The 23,824-nt window shown below is 44.1% G+C and overlaps 2 protein-coding genes across 4 annotated transcripts in view; one reads left to right on the forward strand and one right to left on the reverse strand.

Annotated features, from left to right (window-relative positions):
• The window catches only part of Acaca (acetyl-Coenzyme A carboxylase alpha), a 272,017-nt gene that overhangs the window by 15,889 nt on the left and 232,304 nt on the right, over positions 1 to 23,824 (forward strand). The window lies entirely within an intron of this gene.
• Gm11437 (predicted gene 11437) lies at positions 2,838 to 21,953 on the reverse strand. The gene is made up of 7 exons (NM_001037932.2): positions 21,804 to 21,953; positions 19,775 to 19,861; positions 18,872 to 19,120; positions 10,579 to 10,734; positions 8,188 to 8,312; positions 7,146 to 7,265; positions 2,838 to 3,179 (listed from the first exon to the last, which is right to left on the reverse strand). The coding sequence occupies exons 1-7, from the start codon at positions 21,859 to 21,861 to the stop codon at positions 3,102 to 3,104; spliced, it is 873 nt and encodes a 290-aa protein (NP_001033021.2). The 5' UTR covers positions 21,862 to 21,953; the 3' UTR covers positions 2,838 to 3,101.

Below are 23,824 nucleotides of genomic sequence, written 5' to 3' on the forward strand. Positions count from 1 at the left end.
CTTGGAAAGCTGAGGCAGGAGGATAATTACAGTCCTACATAGTAAGTTCAGAGCAGCCTGGGCTACTGAGTGAGAGGGGGGAAAAGTACTGAATTGGGATATAGCCAGGTGGAGTGGTGCAGACTTGCAAGCCCAGTCTTAGGAGCTAGAGAGAGAGAAATCCGAAGTTCAAGATCACCGTCGACGACCACATTGTGAAGTTACAGCGAGCTAGACTGCACAAGACCTTATTGAGCAATGCAAAACAAAGCAAAGGGTATCAGGGTCACACCAACCCTTCAGAAAGAAAGGCTTCTAGCTCCCTTTGAGACTGAAAATACACACAAAATAATTAGTGTGCCAGTTGGAAATATGGTGCTAATGTACTAGTGGGAAAAAGGGACATCAGGTTAAAAGTGGTATGGAGAGTGTCATGCTATGCAATATATGTCTCTCACCATATACACATCTATTTGTAATGCCCATAAAAGAACTATCAGTGTTACTGGTTACCTGTGGGAGGAGGGATTAAATGTAACTTCTATTCTTCTATTCCTTTACAGTCTTCATTATTTTGTGTAAATTTCAATAGTGGGAATGTACTTTAGTAATCAGAAAAACACTTTGATGAGATACTTTAATGAGAAACCATTTGCATCAGGAGTTTGGCACTTTGCAGAGGACTTGCTGGCAGTTGCATTGAGTGTGTCTACAATGATGACCGGAGCATTTGTGTGTGACTCTGGGCAATCTGCAGACTGAAGTCCACATTGCAAAGTCCACACAGGAGTGCCCTCTTCTCCTCTGCTCTCCTCAGCTCCTAGTTTCCAAATCCTCCCTCTGCTAGGGGAGGGATTCAAAGTGGCTAGCAGATTAGGGAGTGGGAAAAATGCTTGGAAGAGTCTTTGCTGTTGCCAAGACAACTGCCCACAAGCAGAATGCACAGTTTGGATCGTGTCAATTTCCACGAAGCAAGTCAGTACAGGTGTCACCCAGGTCTCACTCTCACAGAAGAGCAGAACTGATGAGCACCCAGCATGGCTCTCATCTTCTAGGAAATCTCACGTTTCCGGGTTAGGGAACATTCTGTTGGTGACGGAAGGGATGAATGCTGGCATTAATCCTAGAATCAGATTGAGTCTTTTTAATGGCCTCCCCTCCTAGACTGGGGAAAGAGCAGGCTTTTTTTTTTTGTTTCTTCTCAAATATAGGGCCAAGCAAAGTAATGGGTATCAGAGTAAACGTGAGGTGTTGAGCCACTAGTCGGGTACACACGATCCACTCACATATCCAAGGCCACGCATGGTCTAGTGTCCCCTGTCTGCTGTGCCCTGAAAGTTCTGTGGAATTTGAGAGGTTCTTCTGCTCTTCCAGGAAGCTTTGACTCACAATTGCCTTGTATCTGTCCTTTCCTCTTGGCTCAGCTTGTTCCCTGCTTAGGTAGTACACTTTCAAGAATCCTGTTGGGAACAGTACTTAAAGTGGAAGGAGGAAGGCTAGACTTTGTCTCTGGTTTCTTCTTGAGAACTAAGAAAACAGAATCACTTGCCAGACTTGGTGACACGTGCCATGCCTGTAATGCAAGTGCCTAAAAGTGGGAGACAGGAGGATCATGAGCTGAAGGTTATCTGGGAGTGTGTGTGTGCATGTATGTGTGCGTGTGTGTACACATATACATGACAACTGGAAAGGTTTCACAATCACAGGGAAAGCAGCAGGACGGCCCCATCCACTGCTTCAGTTGCTTCAGGCCCTGGCTCTCTTTTCCACTGAACTCAATGTTTTTGTTTTATTTTACGAAACAGGGTTTCTCTGTGTAGCCCTGGCTGTCCTGGAACTCACTCTGTAGACCAAGCTGGCCATGAATTCAGAGATCTGCCTGTCTCTGCCTCCTGAGTGTTTGAATTAAAGGTATGTGCCATGACTTTCTAACCCTCTCGGAACTCTTGATTAGCAGGTCAGACTTTGTTTATAGCTATGCCCTTGTGAGAGGGCTCATCATCGCAATCATTTTGTTCTAGAGCCTTTATCAAAACCATATGCAGCTCACTGGTAAAATAATGCCCAGCCAGGAGGTGGGAAGGTCGGGAGTTCAAGGTGATCCTCAGGTACATAGCAAGTTGGAGGCCAGCCTGAGCTACATCATAAAATCTTGTCTCACAAAATTAAAAATTAAATAAGGCACAGCCAGGCTTTCTGGTGCACACTTGTATTGCCAGCTCCTCTTGGAGGCTGAAGCAAGAGAGTTGAAAGTTCAGCTCACAGCACAAAAGAAAAAAAAAGGAAAACAAAGCATAATATCAGACCTACTTTAGGAATCCTGAACCTTCAGATTTCATGTGAAGCTATATTTCTGCTGTCCTGAAACTCTTTAGGAATGACTTATTAAGAAGGGCCTTGGGGGCCAGGCATGGTGGCGCATGCCTTTAATCCCAGCACTTGGGAGGCAGAGGCAGGCAGATTTCTGAGTTCAAGGCCAGACTGGTCTACAAAGTGAGTTCCAGGACAGCCAGGGCTATACAGAGAAACCCAGTCTTGAAAAACCAAAAAAAAAAAAAAAAAAAAAAAAAAAAAAAAAAAAGAAGGGCCTTGGGATGCCTAAGGCTGGGTTCCCTTCACCAGGTTGTTGATAACTGTGTGTAGTGACAGAGGCTAAATCGTAAGTCATAAGCCCTGGGAGAGGAGGTGCCCCATGGAAGGTGGATGACAGCATGAGCATGAGGAGAGCTGGGAGGCCAAGAGGAACTGGGATGTGTGCCGTGCTGTCAGCTCCAGGCCTTGGGAGGCTGTGTTCGTCTCTCCTCCGAGAAAGCAGCAAGGGCCATTCATAACACTTGGAGGCAAGGACTTTATCTTCATTTTCTGGGATGGAAAGGTTTATGAATGTTTATGAATGTGCAAAGTGAATTGCAGAGGCACATGGCCGTGCCAGTTGCAGAGGCATGGATGTAGCTCTGCTCACCCCAGGCTTCGCCTTTACCTGTCCTGGCATACCGTTGGATTACAATGTCCCCGTGAAGATTTAAGTGTGAGAGCTTCAAGCGTCATCCCGTATTGACTCACACTGAGGAGATGGTGGTCTAGAAGACAGTGCTTGTGTTCAGAGTCAGGTGAAGCACAGCTCAGAAGTATGTCTGGTAGATTATAGCGATGTCTGTCGTTTTCTTTGAGTCTGAAGAGTTAGGAACATTGTGTTTCACCTGGAGGTCGAAGGGACACATGAATAAGGGTGTGAATGACCTAAATCATCAACAAGGGATGGCTGAGGAGAACCCCCCCACACACACACACACACAAATCAAGGACACCTGAGTTTGCCTCTTTGCTGCCAATGGTTGTTCAGTGACTATGTGAACACCGTGCTTATGAGCTTAGCACCTAAAAATCACTAGCTGGGTGCCCATCTTCACTCCTTCCTTACCACATTTTCTTGAATGGAAAAGGCCCTGTATGTCCAGCTACTTTGGATCCCAAATACACAGGAATTCTAGTTCATTCCTTGAATCAAACCCAACGAATCTCATTATGTTTTAACGAGGTAGGGATTTAGACAGAGATCTGGGGCCTGAGTGAATGTTTAAGTTTGAGACAGGATCTCTTATATATCAAGCTACCTCACTATGTAGTGGAGCATGCCTTGAACTCTTTTTTTGTTTGTTTGTTTGTTTGTTTTTCTTTTTCTTTTTTTGAGACGGTTTCTCTGTATAGCTCTGGCTGTCCTGGAATTCACTTTGTAGACCAGGCTGGCCTTGAACTCAGAAATCCGCCTGCCTCTGCCTCCCAAGTGCTGGGATTAAAGGCGTGTGCCACCACATCCGGCTGCCTTGAGCTCTTGATCCTCCTGCCTCCATCTCCCAAGTGCTGGGAATATGGTGTGTGCTACCACACCTGTGGGGAGTGGATAAAGTCCTGAGTGAATCTTAGACCTCTTCTGGCCTCCACAGGCACCAGGAATGAACATACATATATTCAGGCAAAACACCCATGCTCATAAGCTTAGAACATGCTAATCTTGCCCCAAGGCGACAAGTGCATTCACATGTTTGAGTACCGAGATAAGAAAAGTCTGTCACTAGGTTGGGGGATGGGGTACTTGTCACTATTCTGGGCTTGAAAAGAATATTCTATTTTTTTTTAAGGTCATTTTTTTATTAGGTATTTTCTTCATTTACATTTCCAATGCTATCCCAAAAGTCCCCCCCATACCCTCCCCCCACTCCCCCCACCACTCCCACTTCTTGGCCCTGGCATTCCCCTGTACTGAGGCATATAGTGTTTGCAAGACCGACTAGGCCATCTTCTGATACATATGCAGCTAGAGACACGAGCTGGGGGTGGGGGGTGGTACTGATTAGTTCATATTGTTGTTCCACCTATAGAACATTATATTCTTGAAAAAATAGCAGCACCTGTGTCATGCTGGACTATGCAGGTGTGTGTGTGTGTGTGTGTGTGTGTGTGTGTGTGTGTGAGAGAGAGAGAGAGAGAGAGAGAGAGAGAGTGTGTACAAGTGAGTGTGTTTGTATGTGTGCATGTGAGTGTATGTGAGGGTGTGTGTGTGTGAGAGAGAGAGAGAGAGAGAGAGTGTGTGTGTGTGTGTGTGTGTGTGTGTGTGTGAGTGTGTGTGTGTGAGTGTGTGTGTGTGTTGCTGAGGATCAAACCCCTTTACTACCCTATCTTTGAAACCAAGTCTCAGTGCTATAATTCTACAAAAATGGACAACTTGCTCAGTTTAGTGTGTGAAGAGTGACTTTGTTTGATGACTGGTTTGGTTTATTCGTTTTTGAGATGGTCCTACTGTGATGCCCAGGCTGAGGCTTTGAGCCAGGTCCAGTGGAAGCCTTGTCTTTTTATCTCAGTGAGAGTCTGGATGTCTCAGGGAAACGGCCATTCATCACTTTCTACTATTTCAAATCTGAGTCTACACCTGGCCTGGGCGTCTGCATTAAAAGCAGCTCGGTGAATCACCCTCTACTGTCAGGTCAGACACTAAAAGGCACTATTTATAATCTTGTCAGGAAACCTAAAGACAAGGAAAATGAACGTGGCTTTGCCAAGTCCCTAGACTGAGTTGAAGTGCAGCCGGTCCTAAGCATCGCTGTATCTGAGAGTTACCCAGTTTGAACACTTGTGTTTCAATGCTGAAGATCTTACAATTAGGGGAACCTTCCTAAAGAAATGTAAAACATAACTGGATGATGGTGGCATGTGCCTTTAATGTCAGTACTCAGGAGGCAGAGGCAAGGTGATTTCTGAGTTTGAGGCTAGCCTGGTGTATAGAGTGAGTTCCAGGACAGCCAGGGCTATACAGACAAAACCTGTTAAAAACAAACAAACAAACAAACAAACAAATGCAAACAAACAAAAACAAACCAAACCAAAAAAAAAAAAAAGAAATGTAAAACTTACATTGGATGCAAACCTTGTTCAGGGTCCATGGGACCTGAAGTATTATTAGTTTCACCATAAATCCACCTCTGCTTACAGAACTTTTTTTTTTAATTGTATTTTTATGTGTAGTTGGATGCTTGTTTGTATGTGCATTATATTTGTACCCAAGGAGGCCAGAAGAGGGCACTGTAACCCATGGGCCTGGAGTTACAAGATAGTCATGGGCCACCCCGTGTGGGGGCTAAGAACTGCTCTTAACTTCTGATCCATCTCTTCAGCCTTTTTAGGGAGCTTGTTAAACATTTAAGGATAAGATGAGCTCCATAGCATAAGTCTTCTTCATGCTTCTCGGAAAGCTGAGGCAGGTGAGTGATTTGAAATTAAAAAAAACAAAAAACAAAAAACAAAAACAAAACCTAGCCGGGCGGTGGTGGTGCACATCTTTAATCCCAGCACTTGGGAGGCAGAGGCAGGTGGATTTCTGAGTTCGAGGCCAGCCTGGTCTACAAAGTGAGTTCCAGGACAGCCAGGACTATACAGAGAAACCCTGTCTCGAAAAAAACAAAACAAAACAAAACAAAACAAAACAAAACAAAACAAAACAAAAAGGCTAGCCTGGGCAACATAGTGAGAACCTATCTGAATAATAGTAAGAATAACAAAGATTCCAGGACCCATTCTAGACAACAGGCATTCTAATTCAGTGTATCTGGGTCCCAGAAAATGCATCTTCTCTCTCTCCTACTACCCCAATTCAACCTTTTCCCATAACTCGCTGTCTGTCTCTATATCTCCTCCTCCTCCTCCTCTTCCTCTTCTTCCTCCTCCTCCTTTTCTCTTCTCTTCCTCTTCCTCCTCCTCCTTTCCCCCCACCTCTTCCTTTTCATCCTCTTTCTTCTTATTCATTTGCTTTTGTTTAAATGGTATCTCCTGTAGCCCAGGATAGCCTCAAACACCCTATAAAGATGAAGCTGAAGTTGACCTTGAACTACTGATTCTCTATTTACCTCTAAAGTGCTAAGAGCCAAATAACTTTTTTTTTCTTATGGGTATCCTGGAATTCACTATGTATACCAGGCTGGCCTAAACTCATTGAGATCTGCCTGCTTCTGCCTCTGCCTCTGCCTCTGCCTCTGCCTCTGCCTCTGCCTCTGCCTCTGCCTCTGCCTCGGCCTCTGCCTCTGCCTCTGCCTCGGCCTCTGCCTCTGCCTCGGCCTCGGCCTCGGCCTCGGCCTCTGCCTCTGTGCCTCTGCCTCTGCCTCTCCGCCTCATACTCTGCCTCTCTCTCTGCCTCTCTGTCTCTGTGCCTCTGCCTCTGCACCTCTGCCTCGGCCTCTGTGCCTCTGCCTCTGTGCCTCTGCCTCTGCCTCTGTGCCTCTGCCTCTGCCTCTCCGCCTCATACTCTGCCTCTCTCTCTGCCTCTCTGTCTCTGCGCCTCTGCCTCTCTGCTTCTCTTTCTGCCTCTCTCTCTCTGCCTCTCTCTCTCTCTGTCTGTCTCTCTGACTCTGACTCTGCCTCCTCCTCTCTGCCTCTCTTCCTCTGCTTCTGCCTCTCTGCCTCTCTCTCTCTCTCTGCCTCTCTGACTCTGCCTCTGCCTCTCTGCCTCTGCCTCTGCCTCTGCAAGAGGTGTGCGCCACCATATCTGGCCAGTTTATTGTCACAGAATACTTCATCACATTTTCTTTGTAACTGAAACATTTCCCTACATCCCACTACTTACAGGTTAACATTGTTTTGTCTAAACAAATGGTGTAAACTATACAGAGAATACTTACCTTCTCAGGCTGAGAGTCCAACTGGGACTCAGTTGTCCCAGGTTTCTGGTCTTCTTCCTTCCTTTTCCTTCTCCATAACCATTGGCATTGGCACAGCTGTCTGACTCGTAGGCATTGACTCTGAAGAGAGCATGACTGGTTATCATTTCAGTTGCTAGTACACATTTGATTATCTTTCATATCTCATGTCAAGAAAATAGTACTTTATTTTCTTACCCCTCTCCCCCTCCACCCTTCTCTCTTTAAGGTAATCTGGCTGACATCCAATTTGCAATATGGGCAAGGCTGGCCTAGAATTCCTGATCTGCTTTCTATCTCCCAAGTTCTAGGATTCTAGAAAAATCCTCATATCTAAGGAAGACACTAGAGAGTGGAGAGAAGGAGTTCACATTAAGAAAGCACCTTAGGGCCAGCGATATGGCTCAGCAGTTAAGAGCATTGGCTGCTCTTCCAGAGGTCCTGAGTTCAATTCCCAGCAACTGCATGGCAGCTTACACTTGTCTAAAACTCCATCTCCAAGAGTTCTGACACCTTTACACAGATATACATGCAGGCAAAGAATCAATGCATATAAAACAAAAAAAAATATTGAGAGAGAGAGAGAGAAAGAGAAAGAGAGAGAAAGGGAGAGGGGGAGGGAGAGGGAGAGAGAGAGAGAGGGGGGGGGTGAGGTGGTGGCAGCTGTGTATGCCTTTAGGGAGACAGAGGTAGGTGGATCTCTCAGTTTGAGGCCAGCCTGGTCTACAGAGTGAGTTTCAGGATAGCTGAGGGCTACACAGAGAAACCCTGTGTGGGTGATGGGGTAGCACCCCTTGTATGAGCCCAGTGCTTCTCATATGGGATAGATCCCAATTACCTTCCATAGCCACAGGCAAGACAAACACCCAGGAGCCCTATTTTATGGATAAGGCAGCTATGGACTGGAGAAGTCAAAGCCATTTTCCTCAAGCCACTCAGCTGGTGTTTGCTTTCCCCATGCTATGCTGCCTTCATTGATGAAGCCTGGAACCCTGTGTGAATCAGTACACACTGGCAAACTTACCGGGCACGGGACTTCAAAGATGACAAACACTATAATAGCCGCCCCACCAAGCAGCAGAGTAACAGCAATCAGAGCTTTGACTACAAGACTCCATTTCTGCCTCCTCTTTAAGGACATGTCTATGCCTGAAAGGAAAGAGGGAAGGGGAGAAAGGAGAGAGGACATGAGCAGGACTCACCTTGACGTGAACTTCTCCTTGTTCACAGATTAGTCAGGGGCAACCTTACTCAGAGACAGAGACTGAATGACCATTTAGGGCTTAGAATTAGGTGGGTAGCATCATGGGCTCTTCTCTAGCCTCTTTTATGAATGAGTCACCTTCCCTTGGATTTGGGGTTCTCCATAGTCATGCATGGCTGATTCTTGTACTTCTCTTGTGAAGAAAAGGCTTGGGGTGCACAAGGCGTGCTTAACCCATCTTTCTAGTCAGTCCTCTTGAAAATCGCAACATTAAAAACAAAAATCAGGCGGGAGAGATGGCTCAGTGGTTAAGAACACTGACTGCTCTTCCAGAGGTCCCGAGTTCAATTCCCAGCGGCCACATGGTGGCTCACAACTATCTGTAATGGGATCTGATGCCCTCTTCTGGTGTGTCTGAAGACAGTGACAGTGTACTCACATACATAAAATAAACAAAAATTAAAAAAAAATTATAGGGCTGGAGAGATGACTTAGTGGTCAGGAGCACAGGCTTCTGCTTTTCTTCTCTCTTTTATTTTATGTATATGAGTACACTGTAGCTGTCTCAGACACACCAGAAGAGGACATCAGATCCCATTACAGATGGTTCTGAGCAACTATGTGGCTGCTGGGAATTGAACTCAGGACCTCTGGAAGAGCAGTCGGTTCTCTTAACCATTGAGCCATCTATCCAGCCCCCCACAGGCTTCTTTTTAAGAGGACCTGAGTTTGGTTCTCAGGGTCCACATGACAGCTATCTGTAACTCCAGTTCCAGGGGATCTGGCACCTCATACAGACACACATGTAGGCAAAATACTAATGTACATTTAAAAAGTATCTTAAAAGTCACATGTCCTTCCATCTTTAGCACTGAGAAAAGAAAAATAAATAAAAAAAAACATACAAAAATCACCTTTATTTCAGTCCTGGTGATACATGCTTTTCATCCTAACACTCAGGAGGCAGAGGCAGGCTACATAGTGCAACCCTGTCCCAAAAAGAAACAAAACCAAACATCACCTTGGTCTTGGTCTTGGTTTTAGGAGGACATAGGAGGAACAAAGGAAAGTTGTTATTGCTTTTGAATCATAAGCCAGATCCAGGGCAGGAGGCTCACATGCATTCAGCTATCAAGTAATCTCACATTTACTTTCCTATTGGTATGAACCAAGGATGTAACCTAAACTTGAATCTTGCAGAATTTGAGTCTTGGCCAATTTAGGAAGAGAGAGTAAAGATGAAAATATGTGGTTGGTTGGCAGCAGCTCTGTTAATAATTGCTTAATATTGAAATATACATCTATACTGTAAGTGGCTGGTATCATGGACCAGTTCGATTTACTCTGTCTTCAATTTTGGCTACAGGTGAGTTCATTTTCTTGAACAACCTTTTTAAAAAGGGATTTACTATTTTTGTCTGTGTGTATAATATGTGTGCCTGTGTGACTATGTGTACCATGTGCATGAAGGTGCCCTCAAGTGCTGGAGAGGGGTGGGGAGCATCAGATCCTTTGGAACTAGAATTGCACGTGGTTGGGAGTTACTCGGGGTAGGTTCTGGGATCCAAAGCGGGGTCCTCTATAAGGCATCTATGAGATGGTTGTTATTCATGGAGCCATCTCTCCATCCCCAAGGTAAAGAATTATTGACTGGATCAAACTATAGATGTATCTGGGAACTTTCTATGGGGAGGTGTTTTTTCCCCATTATAACATGGAACAATTTTTTAAAAGATTTATTTATTTATTTATTTATTTATTTATTTATTTAATGTATATAAGTGCCAGAAGAGGGCATCAGATCCCATTATAGGTGGTAATGAGTCACCATGTGGTTGATGGGAATTGAACTCAGGACCTCTGGAAGAGCAGCTAATGCTCTTAACCTCTGAGCTATCTCTCCAGCCCTCAAAAACCAAAGAGGTTTTACTTTGAGACAGGGTTTCTCTGTGTAGCCCTGGCTATCCTGCAACTCACTCTGTAGACCAGGCTGGCCTTGAACTCATAGAGATCCACCTGCCTCTGCCTCCTGAGTGCTAGGATTAAAGGCGTGCATCACCACCATCACCACCTCCTGGCAAATCGATTTTTTTTTTTTTAATTTGAATAACTTTTCAACCTCCAGGAAATTTCCAGGAGGCCTAGAGTAATAGTGGAGCTAAAATGTCTCTTTTTCTCCCCACTCTTGCTTTACCCCTGCTTAGTGTGTACCTTGTGTTAAAGGGTTGGGAAAAGCCCCAGTGCTTGTGGCTTCATCTCCTTTACTTCTAGGAGTTGTGGAAGAGGTAGTGATGGGCACCATCTCTGATGAAGCAGATCTGTCCTTAGCTGAGTAGACCGTGCATTGTGAGATCCCTGGTAAAAAAGCTACAAAACAAAAAAGAAGCATCAATGGACAGCTGCAGGCCAGCACCATCCTGCCTTGGGTTTACCTGATAAAGCCCTAGCTCGACTTGCTTCAAATGGCATTTTTTTTTTTTTATGGTTTTCAAGACAGGGTTTCTCTGTGTAGCCCTGGCTGTCCTGGAGCTCACTTTGTAGACCAGGCTGGCCTCGAACTCAGAAATCCGCCTGCCTCTGCCTCCCGAGTGCTGGGATTAAAGGCGTGTGCTACCATGCCCGGCCAAACGACATTCTGCCCCCCTTGATCCTATGTCCATAGGTTTTAGGTGTAGGCACAGAATAATGCCAAGAATAAATGAGGCCAGAGATACTAAAAAGAGATATGGATTAAATCCCCTGGAGGCTGTTGACTGGGACCAGAAGGAGTGAACCATGCCTTACTTGCAGTCATCATCATAATAAAGGTGGAGGGTGTAGCACTTCTGAGAGTCTCCTTCATTAATAGAGGCAGTGCCAAAGTCCAGGCAGGGAATGTGAAATGCATTTGCCTGAATGACTGCAGCAGGTCTGCATAGTGGAGGCCCGTCAACCACTCTGAGAAGGCAGTGAGGAAAACAAGAGGAACTAGAAGGTGGAAAGGCACCCAGCTTCATGTTCTCCTCAGTTTCATTCATTTAATATTAAAGAACCAGTGTCTTATTATGTGCCAGGCACTGCCTCAATATTTTATATCACATGGATTCAAAACAGCAAGAGAACAAAGAGGTCAGGGATCAGGGCAGAAGCAGAGATGTCGGTGACTATCGTAGATTTTATGGCTGGGTGTAGTGGATATGCCTATGGTCCATCCCTGCGGAGGCTGAGGCACAAAGATAACCTTGAGTTCAAGGCCAGCTTGTACTACATAGTGAGTACCAAGCCAGTCACAGATCAATAGCATGACCTCTCTCAAAACACAAAACAAAAAAGTTATTGTTTATTAGGATAAGTGCTACTTAAAAAATTAAAACCAGGGTTGGGCATAGTGGTACATACACAACTTTTGATCCCAGCACACGGGAGGCAGAAGCTAGCCTGGTTTACATAGTGAGTTCCAGGACAAGTAGGGCCACATAGAGAGACTCTCTCTTAAAAACACCAAAACAAAATACAAACAAACAAACAAACAAAAACTAGAACAAGAAGCTAGTTGTGGTAACTCATACCTGTAATCCCAGCACTGGTGAGGCTGAGGCAGGAGGATTACCAGGAGTTCAAGGCCATCCTAGGCTACCTAGTGATTTCTTTTTCTCTTTTTTTTTTTAGATTTATTTATTTATTTATTATATGTAAGTACACTGTAGCTATCCTCAGATACTCCAGAAGAGGGAGTCAGATCTTGTTACAGATGGTTGTGAGCCACCATGTGGTTGCTGGGATTTGAACTCAGGACCTTTGGAAGAGCAGTCAGTGCTTTTAACCACTGAGCCATCTCGCCAGCTCCCCTTGGTGATTTCTTAGCTAGTCTGAGCTACAGAGTATGAGAATCTGTCTTAAAAGTCAAATGTAGGGATGGGAGAGATGGCTTGGTGGTTAAGAGCACTTTCTGCGATTTGCAGAGGACCTAGGTTTAGTTCCCAGCACCATATTAGGCCACTCATAACTGTCTGTAACTTACTGAAGTTCTTCCAACCTTCTTCCTGCCTCCCCTGATATACCTGTGATACACATACACACACACACACACACACACACACACACACACACACACACACACACAGAGGCAGCCAGACACACATAAAGTGAAAATAAAGCTTTAAAATTCAAAACCAATAACAACAAAATCCCAAACCCTGCAAGATAAAGTAGTCTGAGTAGTATTCATAGACAGTAGTTGGGCAACCTGCCTCTCTGAGGTTAGAACTGATCCAAGACTTGAGGGAAGTAGTTTAGGTAGAGGGAGTAGGACAGTGGTGGGGGGAGCCCCCAAGGCAGCACATGTCTGATGAGTAACAGTTGTAGAAAAGCAGTGGAATAGCCAGCAACTAGCATGGAGGATCCAGGGAGGAGGTGGGTCTAGAGAGGATACGAGGCTCCAGGCTCCGTGTGCCAAGTTAAGGGATTTGGACATAAAGTTCCGTAGTTCCGTGACAAGGTTTTGAGTGACCTTTTTGTGGGGAGAGGAATTATTACTTTTTTTTTTTTTTTTTTTTTTTTTTTTTTAGACAGGTTTTAACCTAGCCAGGCCTCCAACTCACAGCAATCCTCCTGCTTCAACCTGTTAGGTGCTAGGATCACAGGTGTGAGCCACCATGTCTAGCTAAGGTTCATTTCAGTTGACCACTTGCTGGCCTGCTGTGTTAGAAATGGACCATCCATCGTGGGATGAGGGTAGAGGCAGCATGGCCTGGTGGTGGCAGCAGATTTTGGGGACAGCAGATGAGAGGTGATGGGATTCAGACTAGGGATAGAAGTGAGAAAGAACAGATGCAGTCTGGCCATGGCCTGCAACTAAGAGGGCTTGCTAGCAGAGTGGACCTAAGCAAATTCACACCCAAATCCAGTTCAGTCCCTCTCCAAACCCTTACCCCTTCTTATTTAAGACAGGCTATGACTGTGGAGCTCTTACTAGCATTGAACTCCCTAGAAACCCAAACTGGCCTGAAAAACGAAGTGAGACTCTTACCTCAGGTTCCCAACTACTGAGGTTGGTAGGTGTGTGACCAAACCTAATCTTCTATTCCCTTTTAAATTTTATTATTTACTGGGGGTAAAAGTGTCTATGTGGAGATCAGAGGACAGCTTTTGAAGGGGGTTCTCTCCTTCTACCTTTATGCAAGCGCTAGGGAGACAGGTTTCTCTGTGTAGCCCTGGCTATCCTGGAACTTGCTCTTTAGACCAGGCTGGCCTTGAACTCAAAGATCTCTCTGCTTCTGCCTCCCAAGTGCTGGGATCAAAGGCCTGTGCCACCACGGCCCCACTACAGTGAGTTCTCTTAAGTAGTATCATGTATGTTTGAAGAGAAACAAGACTCACTTTGGATAAGTTACATGATTTCGGAGTTTAGGTTTTCCTGTTAGTATTATGGCTGTAATAAAAAATAATCACTGTATCTATTTCTCAGGAGTGTTGTGAAGATCAGAAACAACGATAAGAAAGCAAGAAGGAAACTGTTTTTGCAGGCTGGTGAACTGGGTCTGAAAGATGAGAGGAAGCCTAGAGATTGTCTAAGCAAAAGAACTCGGCCTGGCAGCCAGAGGGATTACAGCACGCTACCAAATCAGCCTCATCTGTCAGTGTAGTATTATTACTGAATGAATGTCTGTCCACGTTGTCAGTTCATTCCTTTCAGACCTTATCAACTGAGCATCAAGGTAGAACATGTTTGAAAATATAGTTTCTTTCTACTGGGCAGTGGTGGTGCACACCTTTAATCCCACCACTTGGGAGGCAGAGGCAGGTGGATCTCTGAGTTTGAGGCCAGCCTGGTCTATAGATTGAGTTCCAGGACAGCCAGGGTTACACAGAGAACAACCTTGTCTCCACCAAAAATGAAAAAGTCACACAAGAAGAAAATATTTGCACACTCAGCACTTGGAGGCAAAGACAAGTGAATCTTTGAATTTGAGGGCAACTTGATCTACAAAGTGAGTTCCAGACCAGCCAAAGCTATACAGTGAGAGTGTTTCAACAAACAAATACTTATCAAATGGATGGGCGTGTGTGGTGGTGCACACTTGTGATCTCAGCAATCAGGAGGCAGAGGCTAGGGAAACAACGGGAGTTCAGGCTTAGGCTCAGCTACATAGTAAGTTGAAAGCCAGTTTCAAAATGACAAAACAAAATCAGAGAGGGCGTTTGATCTTTCTGTGTCCTATTAAAAACAGGTCTCCCAGCACTTGAGAGGAAGAGGCAGGCAGATTTCTGAGTTCAAGGCCAGTCTGGCCTACAGAGTAAGTTCCAGGATGGTCAGGGCTAAACAGAGAAACCCTGTCTTGGAACCCTGCCCCCCGAAAGAAACCCAGATAGATCTCTATGAAATCTGAAACCCTGATGAGTAACTGGAAAGCTACTAAATATAAAATCTGAGAAATTGGAACAGGAAATATAAACTATATTGTAAGTGCTTGGCCCAGTTCCTTTTATGTTGCTGTGAGAAGACACTGAGCAAAGTCAGCTTAGCTTAGAAGGATTCGCTCTGTCAACTGGGCTACAGCCTCAGCCCCTGTCTTATGGTTCTTCTCTGCATTTTATGTTTGGTCCATGTCTTGCAGTGACTATCTGTGTGGTTGAAAGTTTTCATCCTTAAACTTCCAAATTCTTACTTTACTTTGAGGATATTTTCATTGATGTCATATGAATATATTTTAGACACCTTCCTCTGTGGACTGATGTCATCCAGTGTGGCAACTTCAGAGTGCATCTCTCCTGTATCCTTCTAAGTCTGACCATTTATTTATCTAGTTTCTACTTGTAAACTATGTGAGATCTATCACATCTTGGTGGTTTAATGTGATTTAAATTCAGAATGGACATCTTCAGGATTGGAGAGAAGGTTTGTTTTAAAAGTTCATTTATAAGATGGTTGTTTTGGGATTTGTCATCATGGGTTCCTAAGAAGTGAATGGTGAATGGTAATTAGGACCAAACTAACCTACATACATCCATGTGGTCTGTTTACACACCTCAAATAGTCTATGGTACTGGCTCAGATTCTGGATCTCAGAACCTCTGCTGTGAGTGAGAATCCGGGAGAAGGAGGAAGACTCTTCCTCCTGGAAGGAGCTCAAAGCCTGGAGGCTCCCCCAAGGCAAATGCTTTTAATAGTGCGGGTTGGTCTTTGGCATCTTTCTTCCCTGTAAACCCCTGTTTTCCTGGTTCAGAATTTCCAACAGCTAATGTCCTTAATGACCTCAGGTCCCACAGTACATAGAATGATACAGTACCACTCAGAGAACTGCAGTCTGGAAAATGACTTAAGGCCAGTACTATGATCAGGGTAAGAGGAAACAAAGGTCCAAATGAATTGACATTGAGTTTTTAGAGCCCTCGAATCTGTCATTATCAGTGGTAGAGTTTAATTAACTAGTTAGTTGGGTTTTTTAAAAAGATTTATTTATTTATTTTATGTATATGAGTACACTGTAGCTGTACAGATGGTTGTGAGCCATCATGTGGTTTCTGGGAATTGAACTCAGGACCTATGCTCGCTCTGGCCCCACTTGCTCCAACTCTGCTCACAACAGCCCAAAGATTTATTATATGTAAGTACACTGCAGCTGTCTTCAGACACACCAGAAGAGGGCGTCAGATATCACTACAGATGACTGTGAGCCACCATGTGGTTGCTGGGATTTGAACTCAGGACCTTTGGAAGAACAGTCGGTGTTCTTAACTGCTGAGCCATTTCAACAGCCTTTTTTTTTTTTTTTTTTTGAAACAGGATTTTGTATAGCCGAAGCCAGATTCAAACTTGGTATGTTATATAATGGGATTACAGGTGTGCTCTACCATGCCTGGCTTTTAGCAGATTTTTTTTTTTTTAGATTTATTTATTTATTATATGTAAGGACACTGTATCTGTCTTCAGACACTCCAGAAGAGGGAGTCAGATATCACTACAGGGATGGTTGTGAGCCACCATGTGGTTGCTGGGATTTGAACTCCGGACCTTCGGAAGAGCAGTCGGGTGCTCTTACCCACTGAGCCATCTCACCAGCCCGCAGATTTTTTTTTAAAGGGTAGTAAAGTGAACGAAACACTCAAGTCATGTAAGGATAAACGATTTACGGCTCTTGGGCCATATCCTGAGAAAATGGTTGCCCACTTGTTTCTCAGTCTCTAGTCTAGCTTCTTAAAGTTTATTTTTCCACCATTCTGCTTGTGATCTTTCTACTCCCTTCACCCAGGGTTCTTTGAAGTGCTGAGTGTCATTTTTCCAACAGCATAGCAGCAAAGTCTAGGGGAGAACTTTCTATGCCAGTCCACTGGCCAGAAACTACTTGACAGAAAGAATGTGTAAAAGAAGAGAAGGGAGCTGGAGAGATGGCTCAGCAGTTAAGAGCACTGACTGCTCTTCCAAAGGTTGTGAGTTCAAATCCCAGCAACCACATGATGGCTCACAACCATCTGTAATGAGATCTGATGCCCCTCTTCTGGGGTGTCTGAAGACAGCTACAGTGTACTTACATATAATAAATAAATAAATCTTTTAAAAAAGAAGAAGGAGAAGGAGAAGGAGAAGAAGAAGAAGAAGAAGAAGAAGAAGAAGAAGAAGAAGAAGAAGAAGAAGAAGAAGAAGAAGAAGAAGGGGAGGGGGAGGGGCAGGGGGAGGGGGAGGGGGAGGAGGAGGATGGCAGAAGTTGAGTGTTGGGGAACACATGGTATAACTATGAGTGAGAAGAGGGGCCACCACTGTGGTGCTGAACAAGCCATTCATGCTGCGACTCTGCTTCTTGGAATTCACTTTCTTGAAAAATAGCAGGTGCATAAGAGGAATATGTAAGGACATCGTTTGTATTAGCAAGAGAATAGAAAGACCCAAAATTCCCATCAGTGGTGAACTAGGGGACTAAACTGCGATGTAGTAGATCACCGTTCAGAGGAATGAAGCAGGGCTGCTTAGCATGTTCAAGGCCTTGAACTCAGTATCTGAAACCCAACTACATGTGAGTCACATTGGTGGATAAGGACATGGGACAAACCCACGCATGTGGGGAAAGTAAGGTACATTGTATGTCTGTGCTTTTCACACACGCAGAGGAGCTGCGGTGGTGGCTCATGCCTGCCATTCCAGCACTTCGGAGGTACGGGGAGGGGTTTCAGGAGATCAAGGCTAGCCCTGGTACATAGCAAATTAAAGGACATCTGGACTATATGAGACTTTGTCTCCAAAGAGGGGTATTGGGGGGGAGAAAAGATATACACACCTATATGTGCTTTCTTTGGAAGAAAATACAGTAATAGTAGTTCCTTCTATCCCAAGGGAGAGGACTGGAGGGCTGAGAGACAGGAACAGGAAAGAGGACTGCCTTTCACTATAAATATGCTCTGTTCGTAAATTCACTGTAAAAAATAAACAAAATTTATAAAATATTGTTGTTTTTTAAAAATTTTTTGGAACTCACTATGTAGACATGGCTAGCCCCAGACTCACAGAGATCTGCCTGCCTCTGTCTCCGAGTGCTGGAATTCAAGCCATATACCCCTTACCTGGCCCACAAACTATTGTTAAAAGAAGATCCACCCACTGATGTGGTAGCATTCACTTATAATCCTACCATTCAGGAGGCAGAAGCAAATAGCTTGCTGTAAATTTGAGGCTAGCCTGGTCTACATTAGCAGTTCTAGGCTAGCAAGGGATATATAGTGAGAACCTGTATTTAAAAAAAATTAGATCTAGGCCGGGCGTGGTGGCGCACACCTTTAATCCCAGCACTCGGGAGGCAGAGGCAGGTGGACTTCTGAGTTCGAGGCCAGCCTGGTCTACAAAGTGAGTTCCAGGACAGCCAGGGCTATACAGAGAAACCCTGTCTCAAAAAAACCAAAAAAAAAAAAAAATTAGATCTTATGAATATCACAGCTGTAAATTTGAGGCTATCCTGGTCTACATTAGCAGTTCTAGGCCAGCCAGGGATATATAGTAAGAACTAGAACTATATCTATATCTATATCTATATCTATATCTATATCTATATCTATATCTATATCTATATCTATATCTATATCTATATCTATTAGACCTTATTAATATCACAGGAGACTAGGGCTAAAAGGGGTCTTAGAAATTAGAAATATGAGGCCTGGAGCCAATGAGTTGGATCTGTGGATAAAGGCACTTGCCACCAAGCCTGAAAACCAAAGTTTGGTCTGACTCCCAAAGCTGTCCTCAGCTGTCCTCTAATCTCCATACATGCCCGTGCCCACACATGTGCGCGAACACACACACACACACACACACACACACACACACACACACGATAAATATATAAGTATAATTTCAAATTCTTGTTAAAGGAATTAGAAAACTGGTTCTCAGAGAGGACACCAATTTTTTCCCCCAAGGGGAGAACAGGGCGTTTTATTGCCACATTGGCTGCTACTAAATAAACAGGAACCACCACGGATGCCAGCTGAATGTGAGTGCCAACCTACCTCTGTCAGCTCTCTGATCTCACTTTACCTGTTAGAAGGGATCCATTCTGAAACTGAGATGTGGCTCTGAGGTGACATCTTGGGGAAGCAGTGCTGTTTCTAGGAAGATCAGTAATGACTGGCAGGTTCTTCATAATGTACTTGACCTTTGGCCTTCTCTCTGAATATACAAGGTGGACTGTCACTCTCCTTCCAGAGCCAAGACACCGCAGGGTAGCTATCGGCTGATTTTGGATGAATGGGGTCCCTTTGGTATCTGTGTGAATTTCTAGAGGAACTAAGCAGAGAGATCAAGTGAGTTCTCAGCCTGCACAGTGCCCACTTTTATTCCCGACTCCTGTTAAACTCCACGGCTGCACTTTGACCTCCTTTGGTTCACTTTCTCCCCCATCTGTGTTTATGGTACTAACTGTGCAGGCCCTGCCCTTCTTCCTGCAAGGAGTCTCATGGAGATAAGTGCCTATAGTGAGTTCAGCACAGGGAAATGCAGAGAGGGCTGAGTGCACTTCCTTCTGTCTCTTCATCCCCATCTGATTTATATAGGTATGCATTAGGTGTCAGGTTAATATAGAAAATCATTTCCAGACAACCTCCTGAGGAGGTATGTATCTTTAACATAGCATATTTGAAGGGGGCTGGAAAGATGCCTCAGAGGTTAAGAGCACTGTCTGCTTTTCCAGAGACCTTGAGTTCAATTCCCAGCAACAACATGGTGGCTCACAACCATCTAACCTAGGATCTGATGCCTTCTTTTGGCATGCAGGTGTACATACAGATAGAGCACTCATTTACATAAGACAAATAAATCTTTTTTTAAAAAAGCATATTTGAGATCTGGACTAAGAAATACAGAGATAAGGCATCTTTTACAGGTTGAAAAGAAAATCCTGGGATGGCAAAGTGGTTTTCCAGAAAGATTTCCATTCTCTACCTCTTACTACCAAATCCTTGTTGCTCCTCACATCCTCTGAGAAGAAGCTGGGCCACTGTTCCACTTGGCAGCTGCTCTTTCTGAGGTCTAGGAAGGAAAAATGGGTCAGGATTTACTGGGTCCTCTCTCTTTAGAATTCTGTGACAGGAAAAGAGACAAAAAGAGTTCCTGCTTGTAAAACTTAGAACTGGGGAGACCAAGTACTTCCTGAAAGGGACATTAAAACCCATGGCCAAATGCGTTAAGTAGGAATTGCCCCATTATAAATAAAACTGAGTACTGGTATATTATTCTGAGAGAAAGAAAAATGGAAGAGATGTGATTACTAAGTTAATAAAAGAATAACCCGTCTATGTTTATTTTATCTGCTTTTCAAGACAGGGTTTCTCTGTGTAGTTCTGGCCATCCTGAAAAGTCCTGTAGACCAGGTTAGCCTTGAACTCAGATCTGCCCTTCTGTCTCCCAGATGCTGGGGTTAAAGGTGTGAACCACCACTGCCTGGCTTCTGCCTGTTGTGTCACAAGGTTTATTGTGTACTCCCTTGGATATAGCTCTCTAGATTTCCATAGAGCTACAGACCATAGTTATTTATGCTTTTGTGGTACATGACTCACAAGGTGTGGGAATTTTCTCTTTTTGTTTTGTTTGTTTTGTTTTTGCTTTGATTTTCTTTTTTTTGAGATAGGGTTCCACTATTGTAGCTCTGGCTGGCCTGGAACTAACTATGTGGACTAGGTTGACTTTAAATGCAGAGAGCTGCCTGCCTCTGTCTTCCAAGTGCCAAGATTAAAAGCATCCTCTAGAGGAATGGCTATGTGGTTAAGGGCACTGGCAGCTCTTGCAGAGGACTAGAGTTTGACTCCCAGCTCCCACACTGTGGCTCACAACTGATTCATAACTCCATTTCCAGGGCATCTGGTGCTCTTTCCCACCCTCCAGTGGCACCAGGTATATATGTGGTACACAGACCTTCATGCTGGCCAAACATCACACACAAAATGAATAAATCTAATAAAAAAATTCTTAGCTGGGCATGGTGGCGCACACCTTTAATCCCAGCTCTTGAGAGGCAGAGGCAGGTGGATTTCTGAGTTTGAGGCCAGCCTGGTCTACAAAGTGAGTTCCAGGACAGCCAGGGCTACACAGAGAAACCCTGTCTCGAAAAACCAAAAAAAAAAAAAAAAAAAAAAACCAAAAAACCAAACCAAAACAAAACAAAACAAAATTCTTTGAAAAAGCATTGTCTACCACATTCAGCTTTAGCTGCTAAAAAAAAAAAAAAAAAAAAAAAAAAAAGACTTGTTTCACTCTTTAGCCCAGGCTGGCTTTGTTCTGATTGCAATTCTCCTGCCTCTATCTCTCAAGTGCCGGAATTAAGTGCATTTTCTTAATTTGCATAAGTGTGCCATTGCTTATATTATTTTGCCTTATCCTCCAGCTAGCTAATTTTAGAGAAGAAATGTTTAGGAAACTCTGAAAAACAAACAAACAAACTATATTTTAAATAAGCACCTACTACCCGGACTGGGGGAAGCTGTCTTTCAAGCCTCTGCACAAAACAAACAGAAACCCTCAAGTAGGTCAACGATTAGAGAGTAGCTAACAGTCCCATTCTCCACCCCACCCCGTTTCACCACCCTCCCACCACTCCCTCATTAACTCTTTACTTAAACTATTTGAGTGTGCCACCTTAAAAATGAAGGTGACATCTTATGAGGGGTCATGGATTTGAGAACTCTAGGTGAGGCTAATTACAAAACTGTGCTACCAGCTCACAGTGAAAGCTGTCTGACCATGCTTTTATGGTAATCCATGTAAGCAAGGGAAAAAGAAGGCACTGCATTCCCTCAAGATATCTCATAAAACACATATATGTCTCCCTGGGCTTACTGTCAAGAGGTATGGGGTAACTTCAGCAAAGGACAACTTGCTGGGTATTGGCTACGTCCCCATCTGATGGAAGGGACTCCAAATGCTTTCTAGGCTTCCTTTTGGATGTTCCAGCATATCGGGCTAGTCATGTACTTACCGTTCTTGTTGGAATCATAGGATGCAATCATTAGGCTGAAGACTAAGATGGTATCCATGCCAACCCAAGCTCATGAGCACTCCTGCTTACAGCCTACTGTCACTCTGTCATAGCCCCTTACAGCCTTGCCTCTCGTTGCTTTTACTGTCCTGGAACCGAGTTTCACTCTCACTATCTGGTTCTACCTTGACTATTTTGCCTTGTTTCCTGAAGACCCAGGAATACAGCTGATTGGAGAAAGAACCAAACCTGCTTATTAATGATTGACTTTGGAGGCCTGCCCCAACTTCACCAATGATGCCAACAATGAGAACTGTCATTATCTAGAGGTTTCCCTAACAGAAAGGTCATCAACACCTAAAGATATGCTTTATATATACTTGCAGATAGACACGTACTCACAGGTATGCTCTCTGATGGAGGCACAGAGGTATATATACACCATCATTAAAAAAGAAAGAGATGCCTATTAACAGGTACAAGTTCTAGGAGAGAGGAAGATACCAGGACAGAATGAGTCGGTGCCTTACGCTGGGGAGAATCAGTACACTGAACTCTAAGAACCTGTACAACTGAGTTCTGGTTCAAGTCTGTTTTGTCACCATGGGGAAATGACTTGGCTGCTTAGGATCTCAATTTTTCCCTTGTATAAACTGAGGCTCAACCAAAAGATGTCTCAGATTCATTTACAGTTATGACCGTAAGTTCACATGAACACAGGCATACCTATGGAATAGTGTATATTTCCATACTCATGAATAAGTGGAAAGAGTATAGATAAAACAACTTCCTTATTACTATTGGGTCAAGAAGTTATGAGAAAACTAGATTTGGTGCAAGAGGGATACTGTCTACAGTTGGCAGTAGCTGCTATTACATTCCCCTCTCCCAAATTGTATCTCTTAGCAAAGAGTATATAATTATTATTATTCTCTAAAGCCAGAGAGAGAGAGAGAGAGAGAGAGAGAGAGATCTTCCAATATAGTCCAGACTTTTTTGGACTATACAGAATTCATTCTGTATTCCAGGCTGGCCTTGACTCCTGATCTTGCTTCTGCCTCCCTCATAAGATTGGAGATTACAAGTGTGTACTGCTATGCCTGACTCTGAAGACTTCTTGATGACATAGCTAGGTTAGATCATAAAGAAGAAAAGATCTAATTAGGTATTTGTCAGTGTCCAGAGTCTCCACAGCATTCCTATCAACTGCAAATATACTTCATTGAAGCCAACATGGACTTAGCTACACATGAGAAAGTTCTGGAGGCTGAAACTCTTGGTTTTTGTGATTGATAATCTTATAAAGGGCTGGTTCAAAGGACTTTCAATAAGGGGCTTTGTGATACTATAATCGGATCACACCTTAAATAGCACCCTGTGTCCTAACACATCAATAGAGCTTGAAATCTGGCCAAACTAAGCATCAAAGTCTTGGTGGGGAAACATTAATGGAAGGCAGATCTCTGAAGAACAACTTGTTGGCTAAAATAGGGAAGGAATCAAGGAGGAGCTGGCCGTTGAGCCCAGCAGCAAATCTCTGGGCCTGCTGTCTTCCTCTGAGCCTGCTGTCTTCCTCTGCCACAGTTGCTCGGTTCTCTCAAGGCAGGAGAGCAGATTAAAGAGCTCGGTTGCTTTCTCCGGGTTTCCTGATCTTTGTTGACTGTTCCCCGTACCCTGATCACGCAATTCTCTACTCCCTATGGTGTTGACACATTCTCTGCTGTTTCAAGTTTTCTGTAGCTGCCATGTGACAGTGCTGCCACCTTGCAGCAAAGGAAGGAATGGATCTGAAGTCTTCTGTGTCATAGGTGGTGGAGAATCTCATTTTTTTTTCCCAAGAGCAATCTCATGCATGGTTAAAGATGAAATTGCAGTTTTCTTTTATACATTCTTCGATCAGTCTTCTTATCTTTCTTTGTGTGTGTGTGTGTGTGTGTGTGTGTGTGTGTGTGTTACTAGGGACTAAACCTACTCATGAATGCCCTGAAGTCAAATTGAATGTTGGAGCACCCACACTGTGG

Source organism: Mus musculus, chromosome 11 (assembly GCF_000001635.26).
Source record: "Mus musculus strain C57BL/6J chromosome 11, GRCm38.p6 C57BL/6J".
Classification (NCBI taxonomy): domain Eukaryota; kingdom Metazoa; phylum Chordata; class Mammalia; order Rodentia; family Muridae; genus Mus; species Mus musculus.